This window comes from Peromyscus californicus, unplaced genomic scaffold (assembly GCF_007827085.1).
Source record: "Peromyscus californicus insignis strain IS unplaced genomic scaffold, ASM782708v3 Scaffold_16__1_contigs__length_79575227, whole genome shotgun sequence".
NCBI lineage: Eukaryota > Metazoa > Chordata > Mammalia > Rodentia > Cricetidae > Peromyscus > Peromyscus californicus.
Genome location: NW_026294458.1, coordinates 22,375,921 through 22,388,140, shown reverse-complemented (window position 1 = coordinate 22,388,140; position 12,220 = coordinate 22,375,921). Strand labels below are relative to the sequence as shown.

The following is a 12,220-nucleotide window of genomic DNA, read 5'->3' as shown; positions in this document are numbered from 1 at the left end:
CATATTAAAGATTTTTAAAGCATATTTTGGCATAAAATGATTTCTAATTACTCCAGGAGAGCACTGTTACTCATTTTGCAGACTGAGTGATCGACATACTCATAAAACTAACAAAGTTCAAATGCCTTTCTCCAAGTTTCATAAGCTGAAGAAAACACATTTCCTGGAAGGTAGGACAGAGTAAAACAGGATCCTTAACCTTTAAAGATTCAAACCAGAAAGAAACAGAACTCTTTATAGTTTGGTCTTTACTCTTGAGTGCTAAATCTAACTACTCATAAAAGACTTCTATCACCAAACAAAACAAACAAAAACATCTGATCTCCTGTAGCATAAATGTGCTCAGGCCAAAAATGTTCTCATTCTCTGCAGCTGACACTGTGGTAAAAGGCAGCTCCACCACTTGGTGAGTGAGCTTTCCTTGTTTGTTTTGAGAAGGAGGTGTCAACTGTACCACTTGTTAATTAATATTTCCCAAGTTCCAAGGCCAGCTGGCTCAGGAACAGAAATGCATCCTAAGGTCTAGCTATAACCTGGGGATTGTTATGAGGATTTTTATTTATTTGTTTTGTTTTTCTGGGGTGAAGTAGGGGAAGTGAGGAGGACACAGTCTAATTGCATTCTGATATAAAATTAAATGTATCTTCATTGCACTTTTAGCCCTTTGAATGATTTAAGAGTATATTAACTTATATCCATACTTCTTAAAAATCTGCCTATTTAGGGTATTAATGCAATCTATATCTAGAAGTTAGAACTAAAACCAAGTATTCTCCACAACGTTCCATTAGTAAAGCCTATTTTCTCCTTTAAACACCTTACACTAAGAAATCAGGATGTACCTTATGTGTAAAATGCACAAGTATGTGTTCACAGTACTTGTGGGTTGCTGTTTTATGTTTTAGGTCGAAAGCAGTATTTTATTCTTTCACTCATTTGACTATGATTTGTTTTTGACACTTGAAGAATTAAATGTTCATACTTACCACCGGAAACGGAGACAATCGTGTCCTTTTTAAAAATCAGCACGTTAGAAAAACAAATCAGAGGGCTCCGCTGCACTCACCTGAGGCTGCTGTGGCGTTCGTAGGGGTGGAAGCAGCTGCCTGAATCCGAGCGTGGGGAGGAATAAGGATGGTGGCCAGAGGTGGATTGCTTGACAGTTCTAGAGAAACGGAAATAAAAGTTAGAGTGTGATCCGCATTCTCTACATGGAGCTCCTGCATAGCAAAAATGGAAGGCACTGCATTAAAACAGTTGATAACTGCACCAATGAGGCAGTCATCAGGTTAGAGGAAGAGCATGTGACACAAAACTGATGCTTAAGACCTAAATGTCTCTCCCGAAACGTTTCAGAGTAAGCGAATACGAAACTCCCACCAATCACGTCACTCGGTAGCACGGGACTGTAAGTGCTCGAGAGCAGAACTTAAGAGCAACAGCAAACAGAAATGGTCACGTGAACAAAAAGGCAGTCAAGAAAGGGAGTCAAATAGGATTACTGAAAATAAAAGCATTTTCACCCCATTTTACATTCCTTGAAAGATTACTGCTGAAAAGTTTGAAAATTTTTTAACCTAAAAGTAAGGTTATTTCGGCCAATGTTATAGAGACTACCTTCTTTTGAAAAATCAATTGCTATTATGTCTTAAATCATGTTTAAGATAACGTGAAGCTAATGATATCCACACTATACATGGTAAGCCGTGGTGAGCTTGCATATATGACTGGTGTCAGCATCAAGTGTGACTGTCCTTCCAGCTTCCTAGGAAGAGTCCTGTCATGCTGGTACTCTAGCATGTAATGTGTGGACTCCCTTCCCTCTCCTAAGTGCTGCGGTTTGGGTTACTAAGTATGTGCTCACGCTATCTATAGGAAGACATTATCCTCTGAACTACAGTACGTATCTTGACAATTTAAAGAAGTGGCATTAACTGAAAACTCAAATAAAGGAAACTCCAAACCCATTAAGTACTTCGAGGTTTTCTTTTAATCCTGATAATCTCTTTCTTCGAGCTGCTGGAAAGCCAAGTGTTTTGATGCAACAGTTAAAAAAGGTTTGAGGGTCAAAATCTTTTTGCCAACAGTGACTTATTCATAGGTTCGCAACTAAATACTAACTTTGTACTAAATTAAGATTCTAAATAAGACTATATTCTAAAAAAAGCAATAAACTGTTACCAAGATTTGTGAAAAAAGTTGCTGAGAGAAAAAAAGTTTAAAAGGAAGAAGACTCATTGTTCAGCCAGGGAGAACATTTACCAGCTTGGTAGACAGAAGTCTTTCTTTGGGAAGCTGTGCCCTAGTTAGGGTGTAAGGTGTGTGTAGTTCCCACTGAGGAACAGGAAGATGCTACACTGTTCCCTTAAAACCAGGAGGGGTTTAACAAGATCCTAACTGGGCCAGCAATGGGATCTGGTATGGCTGATTAATGCAGTATGTAGTAGTTATTCTTCATTAACATAAAAGAAATTTAAACTTGCTATCCCAAGTAAAATCTCCTAAAATATAAAGTAAAAAAAAAAAAAAAATCCACCCAACCATGTACTCATCCATCTAGTAATATAGAGCATGAAACAGTATGCTAGGTCTCAGAGTAGAGACATAAGAGGTAACTATTTTTGTTGATCAAGAGAAAATAGAAATGGTCAGCTGGGTGGTGGTGGTGAACGCCTTTAATCCCAGTACCCAGGAGGCGGGAGGCAGGTGGATCTCTGTGAGTTCAAAGCCAGCCTGGTCTACAGAGAGCGTTCCAGGATAGTCAGGGCTACACAGACAAACCCTGTTTTCTCAGAAACAAAACAAGAAGAAAAGAAAATAGAAATGGTCCAGTGAACAAAAAGGCAGTTCAGAAAGGACTCACATCTACTAGGATGACAGCACTTTGCAATTCAAGTTCCCCATATGTTCACCACCCAGAAGAACCCGAAAAAGAAAAGGATGACCAAGGGATGTGGCATGAAGCACACTGGCAAAGCTACCGTGAAGACAAACAAGCCTTCAAACACACTGGGCTGGAGCTACCTTGGCTTGCTTTCCCCACAGCCCGGGCTGCCTGGGTCCTCTTTACTTACTTATCTTTCAGATCGCCTGTTTAGTGTATGAGAACACTCAGCTTACCCAGACTAAGAAGTAACTTATACTGCTACCAGCAGAACCTTGCTATTTATTCACGATTTCTTCACTAACAGCAGCTATCTGGATGCGCTCTCTACTACATAATCAAGTGGAGGATTATGCCTCATTCTTCGACCTCTTGGATTACATAGTTCTATTCTGATCACCCATTAATTACTAATTACTCTTAAGAAGTCTGCATTTAAAGTTCACTTACACAACTATATATACATACATACAAACACATGTATACACACGTGTACACACACACACACACACACATCCAAGATACATATCTATGATTCACAAATAAGACCACCACCACCACCTGGAAACTCTGCTCCAAAAGTAGAATACAGAATATCAAACAGAATGGCATCCAATAATTCCATGTTCTTATGCAGAAATACTGCTCAAGAGCAATGGTGATTTAGAAGTACTGGGAGAAAGCACTCCTGTATTCTAACAGTGCACTTTCAGAACAGCTGACAGGAATTTTAACACACACACACACACACACACACACACACACTCACAAGTACATCTTAATATATTTAATCTGATGAGAAATGAGTCCCAGGATATATTTATGGAGTATATTTGAATGGATACAAAGGCTCCTGTATAATTTTCTGATAGTCATAGAGCCACAAAACACTGATGATTCACCTATCCATATTATATCCAAATACACGTGAATAATGGTTAGTCTGAACTGTCAACTCAATATGACCTAGAGTTACTTAGGAAGAGATCCTTGATGAGGGACAGTCTAGCTGTGGTAGAACTGTGGACACACCTGTGAGGAATTTTAATTATGTAAATTGATTTGAGAAGACCGTTCCCTGGTTTGGGTCCCGGACTGCATCAGGGTTGAACTGAGCTAAGTAGGTGCATTGACTCTCTCTGCTCCAGACTGTGGATATGACTAGCTGCTTCAAGTTCCTGTCACCCTGCCCTACCTGCGATGAGGACCCACTTGGAGTTCTAAGTCAAATGGACCCTTTTTCCCTGACGCTGCCTTTGTCAAGGTATTTTATCACGCAAGGAAAAGAAACTAGAACATGTATTCTTCAAACTCTGAAAAACATCCATACTTGGACCACGTAGAGTCATGTTTATATTTGATACAGGGCAAGTAAAACAGTTTTCAGTATCAAAATAAAATATTCATTTTTGGAAAAAATGTGAATATTAGATACGTGTATGGTTAAAGCTTGAACTATATGAATCTTCTTGAGATTGAGAGTTTGTTTTAAAAGAGACGCACCAAAGCTAAGCAGTATAACAAACTGCAGGATTTATGTGTGTACACGTGAGTGCACATGCATGTACAGGTGCATATGAACGTGTGTGTGTGTGTGTGTGTGTGTGTGTGTGTGTGTGTGTGTGTGTGTGTATGTGCATATAAAGGCCACAGGAAAATCATAGGTGCTATTCCACCTTGGGATTACGAGTGTGCACCACTAGTCTTGACTTTTTTTTATGTGGGTTCTGGAGATCAAACTCAGTCCTCATGTGTATATGTCAAGCACTTTACCAGCCGAGCTATATTCTCAGCCCAAGTTTGGAAACTGCTAAAGGGCAGCTGATTCTACTAGCTAATGGTATATAAAAGTGACCCACTCATGAAAGTCCTTCAAGACTTTCAAGGCCATACTCTAAAGTACAAAGCAATTTACTTCAGGGTTATGGTTGCAATTTTACAAGAGAACAGACACAAGGAGTGGAGGAAGCCCAGGATGAATGTGCTGTTGACATAAGCTGGCCATGTCAAGGATCCCAGAGCCTCAGACCCATGAAAGGACAGCAAAGAAAATCCCATCCGTCTCAGGATGAGGCTCCCAGGAAAAGGGCAAAGCCTTCCCCGCTTCTGGTCTATGTATGGATGTTGGTAGTGTGTGCAGAAATGCCCACTAGTGTCCCCCCCCCCCCCCCTTCTCCTACAGGGACTGTTTTACCAAGCTAAACCTGTCTGTTTGATCCAGCTGTATATCGTCAGTCCTGTGCCCTTGTTATATCTGTATGTAATAACCCCACCTCCTTTTTCAGCTGTATGCAGTAACCCTATTTCTCTGTTCACCTCTATATAATAAACATGCTGAGCTTCCAGGGTGCTGAGATCACTCCAGCCAAGAGCCCAGACCATGTGATCCCTGATTCACTCCATGTGTCCATCTGTCTGTCTATCTTTTCTTCATTCCTTCAACACCCTAGTCAGGTCCAAGTCTCTAAGTATGAAGGACACAGCAAGTAGCTAATAGCATTTACTGAATTTTGACTCATTACGGTGTGACAAACAGGTTAAGATACCATTTCACGTTCATTAGGAAAACAAAAACACACTTGTGGGGGAATTAGAACTCCTCTACCCTGCAGGTACAGACCTAAGATGTTCAGTTGTGGAGGTAAGAGTGAAGGTTTCTCTAAAGAGAATTATCATGTGACCAAGTAGTGCCCCAAGTATTCAAGTAAGTATTTGCATATAAACTGTCACAACAGTACACAAGAGCCCATCACAGATGAATGCCTAAGTAAAACATAGTACACAGCCACAAAATGGAACACTGTTCATCCACAGGAAAGAATGAAAGACCAATATATGCTCTACGGATGGAAACAGGTTAAGTGAAAGAAATCAGGTACGAAGGGTCACATGTTGTGAGGTTCCATCATATGAACTATCCCAAGTGGGTAAATCCATGAAGACAAAAAGCAAACTGGCTGCTGCTAGGGGCAGAGAGACTAAAGGGGAATTCATGCTCAATGGGGACATGATTTTCCTGGAGAGCAAAGAAAACGTTTTGGAAGTTGATAAAGGTTTTAGCAGATACACAGCATCGGGCATATACAAATGACACTATGCTGCTGCTTTTTTAAATTTTTACTTATTTATGTATTTTATGTATGAGTGCTCTATCTGCATGTATGTTTGCACGCCAGAAGAGGGCATTACAGATGGTAGTGAGCTGCCATGTGGTTGCTGGGAATTGAACTCAGGACCTCTGGAAGAGCAGTCAGTGCTTCTAACTGCTGAGCCATCTCTCCAGACCGCCACTGTTTGCTTAAAAGAGAAATCCTTCATGAATTTCATCTCAGTTTAAAAAAAAAAACACTTCAGGGATTTGATGAACTGGTAACTTTAACTTTTTATTTTATTAGTAGTAATAGATGATTCTCACTGGTGAGTTAAGAATCAAATGAATTACTTCAAAACAGCACAGAAGAACAGTGTAAACTTGAGTATGGATTCTGAAATCTAATCAAATACGAAGTTTAGTATTTCACTTTACACACACACACACACACACACACACTTAAGAATATGTGCAAAATATGTTTGGAAACAGTGAGAACTATTCTCTCAAATCTACCTATCGTAAGAACTCATCAGGACTTTATGTATGTATTTGTCACATATCTGACCAGGGGTTTTGTTAGTTTATTTTTAGTTACAAAAATATTTATCTTTGGAAAAGCTGATGTGAACAAAATCTCGATCAGTGCTGGCTTGTCATGAACAGTTTAAAAAGATGTAAATAAATTTAACATTTAGAGTTCTTAATATAAAGACACTTTTGCAACTAGCTGGAGGCCACATGACCCTTATACATCACTTTAAAAAGTACTCCAGTGGCTGGGCAGTGGTAGCACATGCCTTTAATCCCAGCAGTCGTGAACAGAGGCAGGTGGATTTCTATGAGTTAGAGGAGGCTATCCTGGTCTACAAAGCAAGTTCCAGGACAGGTAGGACTGTTACAAAGAGAAACCATGTCTCAAAAAAAACAAAACAAATAAACAAAACAAAAACAAAAAAAGTACTCTAGTAACAATTATACCATACAGATAATAAATATATGCTTACAGTACAAAAGAAAATACAACTTGAAAATGGGCATCATACTTTTCAATTATCCTCAAATTTTAAAAGTGCCTTATATAAAATATTCAGTTGCCATAACCAAAAACATTTCCTGGCAAAAAACAAAAACAAAGCAAAAATGCTGGGGATGTCTTTCTGTATGCTGTGAATGTGTTGCTCTGATTGATTGATAAATAAAACGCTGATTGGCCAGCAGCCAGGCAGGAAGTATAGTATAGGTGGGATAAGCAGAGAGAATTCTGGGAAGTGGAAGACTGAGTCAGGAGACACTGCCAGTCACACCATGAGAAGCAAGATGTAAGATACCGGTAAGCCACGAGCCACGTGGCAACTTGTAGATAAATAGAAATGGGTTAATTTAAGATATAAGAACTAGATAGCAAGAAGCCTACCACGGCCATACAGTTTATAAGTAATATAAGTCTCTGTGTGTTTACTTGGATCTGAGTGGCTCTGGGCCCGAGTGGGTAGAGAAAACTCCAGCTACACAAGAAACAAAAACCAGCAACTGTGTTTTTTATTAATTAAAAAAACACTGATACAAAAAGTACAAATTTTCAAATAATTGTTTTATGGGATTTGATAAATAAAAAAGAAAAATTCCAGGGCTGGAAAGGTGGCTTAGTGATTAAGAGAACTTACTGCTCTTCCAAAGGACCCAGATTGCCAGCACCCACATAGCAGCACACAATGATCTGTAACTTCAGTTCCAGGGAATCCCATACCCCTTCTGACCTCTGCAGGCACCAGACATACATGCTATACACAGATATACATGCAGGTAAAATACTCATATGCATGAAATAAACTTAAAAAGCAAAATTGCTAAGTATAGTCCTATGTAATATAATTAAAACATATCAAAGTTAACAAATGCATTAGAAATCTTAATAGGAGAATATTTTATACTCAAGGATTATCAATGTATTAGAAACTGAGAACTACACATACACAGTATGTTACAAAGTGATGAAGACTAACTGATCATTTAAGGGTTTGGTCTTTAGTTTCCTCTGTATTTCTTCTGTTTCTAGCATTTTCTTTACATGCATTGCTATTTGTGAAAACCAAAGCAATATGGAATAAAAATAAATTTTCCTTTGTGAAGAGAACTAGGAAGAAGTCAGTTAACATTGTAGTTTATACAATCAATGACACCTGGAGCTATGCAGCCTTCTCCTGATACTTCCAGCCACAAGGATTGATACACAGAAAAACAACCTGCTCCTGAGTTAACTGGGCTCTCACTGATTCACCAGTAACTTTATGCAGCCTATATGTACAGTTGCCCTAATTTTTTGTTATAATTTTCAACTCTGTAATCTGCAGAAAGAACATATGTTTATTCTTTTCTTTATAAGATCCTTTATACGATATATTAAGGAGATGGGGAGCCTTCTGTGACCAAGAAAGAGACATTTCCTTTATTTGAAGATGAATGTTTCCCCTTTGTATTTATATTATTCCAAATTGAATGTGGAAGGATACATGAAATAAACATGTGAGATTTGAGTGAATAGTAATGACTTGTACGGCTTAGCTTAAAACTGTCAACATTATGTGAGTACCATCTGCGCTGAGGGAGCCTTAAACCACATTTAAAAGAGTATTCACATGTCCCAAGACTGTTAACTCTATTGAAAGCTGATCTGAGACTCTGAAATGTTTGGGATCCTCATCACCCCCATGTTAAGCAGAACAGTAACGAGTTGGAGGGTAGAGTATTCAAAGAAACATTTGAATTATAGAGCTTGGAAAAAAGGAAGTTGAAGTGTGTTAATAGCTTTAAAATGTACCCTCCACATTCAATAAATGAAATGTCTCTTTCTTGGTTACAGAGGCTCCCCATGGCCCTCATATACTTCCTAGCTTGTCAAATCCTTACCACTCAGTCAGTCAATATACTCATTACTTCCTTCTCTTGTTTTATTGATAGGGAATTATAAACATTTGTGTTCCTTTTGGGGGGGAGACACCATTAGAGGAGAGGAGTTAAAAAAAAATGGAAGAATGCCTTGGCGTCTTGATCAGGGAGGAAGGAAGTGAACAATACTAAAATGGTGGGGAGATGATGGCTGTCTTTAGATTTCTCAGAAGTCACCAAGGAATGAGTGAATTCAGCTGCCTTTTAGTGTTTACTCCGTAGCAATGGGGCCAAGTCTGGAAGGGATGGGAAGTTCTCTATCTATTCCTCTCACATAAGTTCCAAGTTTTTAGGACTACTGCTTTATAAGATCATTGAGTTTACAGAAATACATGTGTGGTTTGAATAAGAATGGCTCCTATAGGCTCATATATTTGAATGTTTACTCATCAGGGAGTGGTACTGCTTGAGAAGAACAAGGAGGTGTGGCCTTGTTGGAGTAGATGTGTCACTCTGAGGTTTCGGAAGCCCAAGCCAGGCCTGGTGTCTCTCTCTTCCTGCTGCCTGAAGATCAGGATGTGAAGCTCTCAGATTATTCTCCAGCACCAGGTCTGCCTGCATGGCGCCATACTCTCCACCATGATAACAGACTAACCCTGAGTTTTATAAGAGTTTTATAAGAGTTCTGTGCTCACAGTATCTCTTCTATCTAAGCAACAGAACTACAACAACAGGAAAAATTCATTCCTAGGGCTTAAAAAATCTGCTGTAAATGCTTAGGAAACAAATATTAATAGTCTACCTTTTAGATTTAAATCTAAGGGTTACACACTATTGCTTATTCTTATTGGTAATAATCTAACTTACTAAAATCTCTATATATTTTTCATGTGACCAAATTTACTACAATCTAGTTAAAAATGGTCAAACTATGATTGTTTGCAAATTTTCATTTGTCACTCCTCTGTTCACACACACAATGATGGTGTAATAAATTATAGGCATCTCTTCAGTTCCCCAAGTACTTAATATGACCACTTCTGTCTCCAGATCATCACTAACAAAGTCCTACTTCACATCCGTTTACCCAGTGCTTATTTTTCTATTGCTGTGACAACATATCATGACCACAGCAACCTATAGAAAAAAAAGAGTTTATTTTGGGCTTATGGTTCCAGAAGTTTAATTAGAGTCCATGATAGCAGAGGGGAGGTGGCAGGCAGTTGGAGCAGCAGTGAAGAGCTCACATCTCAAACCACAAACAGGAAGCAGAGAGCACACTGGGAATGAAACCTCACAGTCCACCCCTAATAACATACTTCTCCAACACCTCCTAAGCCTCTCCCAAACAGCTACCAACTGGGGCCCAAATATTTAAATGCTGGAGACTTATGGAGGACATGTCATTCAACAGAGACAGAGAAAAATGAAGTATCTGGAATTACCTTGAGTGGTAAAGTTGAAGAGTGCAGGTGTGTCTCGCCCATTTGGTAGTTTGACATTTGGGTCCCGTAATTCATCAAAAAACGAATGTGCACAAGCTTCCAGTGGTGTTAATCGGGCGGTTGGTGTATACTCCAGCAGACGGCTACACAGTGCAATCGCCTCTGGTGGAGTTCGGGGCCGGAAGACCTGAGAGGACAAAGAAAGAACAACTGAGTTCTACTGTAAGAGCCTAATCAAAAAATCCTTTGAGTACTGAGTTAATTACCACTATATAAAAACATGGTTACAAAATCTGGAATTAAAAAGTTAACTGCATGTGATATACCACAGTGGGATGAACTACTTACTAATAAAAAACTATGCAAGAAAAACTCAGAGGATACCCTCCCTACCTCTTAAGCATGAAGTAGCATAATGAACTAAGCATGCCTGTAAACTACTGCAGACGCACACAAGCTGACATCTGGAAGCAAGCACAACTACAAGAGTAGTTTTTAACTTGGAAGTGTCTACTGCTGTGGCGTCTGGTTCTCATTTTGGCAGAACAACTGTCTGTTGACATGGATGGCACTCTTCAGATCTTATTTTTTAAATAAGTATTTATTAAATACTTCAGCCAGAATTTTTTTTAAAAAGGGAAGAAAAGCTGTTGTTCTAACTGTAAAAATGCTAATGCTCTAGTATTATCTTCTTGATACATAGAGCATTCATTATGCAAAGATTCTGGAATACTTAAGAGTTCCTGAAATGTCTGGCATTGGTCTCTTACACAATTGGACAGATCATTCTCATTTGAATTTCTTTCAGGAATAGACTGGAGTTGTTTTAAATCAGGCAAGAAGAACTTGTGTTTTCAGTAAGAGCTGTTAATTTACAGAAAGGTCAACTGAAGTCTATATTGAAGCAATACTAATTAAACCAATTTGCTGAAAAGAACAGCCAGCTTTATATTCACTGTGTTTTAAAAAGAATCGATATATAATGATGAACATAGACTTTATTCTAAATTACAGCTAGTTAAAGTTTAAAAACAGAAGGGGAAAACATTAAGTATGAACAGATGGGACACAGAACCTTTGAAAGGAAAGAAAAAGAAAACATATTCCTTGATGGAAAGAATATGTAAGCAAAGGCGGGGTTGGTGAAGAGGGACAAAAAGGGCATGCAGGGCTCCGGGAGGCTACGGTTTCTAATGAGTGGTTCAGATCACTTGGGCCGAAGACGGGAGAACTTGTTACCACTACAGGGCTTGTCAACACTCAAGAGACTCATGAGCCACTTTCTAAAAATCAATGGTAACTGGAGGGCTGCTTTCTTTCCCCTTAAAAAATATAGTTTACTACAGAAATAGATTATTTTCCACAGAAATTGAGAAAGTGCCTTGAAGAGGATCTTTAGAATTTATGTTGAGGCTCGGTCAATTTTGAGGCTTGGTCAATTGGTTATTTTAGAAAGCACTCTGCAAGGTCACAACTGCCTTGTCTTTATGCTTTTAAGTACTATAATTTGCCTTAGCCAAGGGAATCTCAACGCTGATACACAACTTAAAATGTTTTGTTTCTCCACCATTTTTGGTCACTACCCTCTCCCTTGTTTCTAAGTGCCAATCAAATCCAGAATGCAAAAAAGAAAAACAGTAGAAATTGCCATAAAAATATCAAAATTAGGCAGGTAGTTTTTTGTGAGGTCAGGGCTAGCCCGGTCTACATAGTAAGTTCTAGGATAGCCTGGGCTACATAGTAAGACCCTGATTCCAAACAACAAGAAAAATACTAAAATTAGTGGCAATTTGTATCTACTTGACAATATATGGAGTTACTTGCTAGCTAATGCAAAATGTCCTAGCACCACTTATGATATTAGGTGAATAGAATTAAGACAGCATGTGAATGTAAAAATAACTCTTGCTA

At 38.8% G+C, this 12,220-nt stretch overlaps 1 protein-coding gene across 2 annotated transcripts in view; it reads right to left on the bottom strand.

Annotated features, from left to right (window-relative positions):
• Nucleotides 1-12,220, bottom strand: part of Gsk3b (glycogen synthase kinase 3 beta) — a 155,264-nt gene that overhangs the window by 16,874 nt on the left and 126,170 nt on the right. For both annotated transcript variants that reach the window (XM_052740672.1, XM_052740673.1), the window contains 2 exons: nucleotides 10,310-10,496; nucleotides 1,067-1,165 (listed from right to left, as the gene is read on the bottom strand). In XM_052740672.1, coding sequence (XP_052596632.1) covers nucleotides 1,067-1,165; nucleotides 10,310-10,496 — 286 coding nt within the window. The remainder of the gene's footprint in view (nucleotides 1-1,066; nucleotides 1,166-10,309; nucleotides 10,497-12,220) is intronic.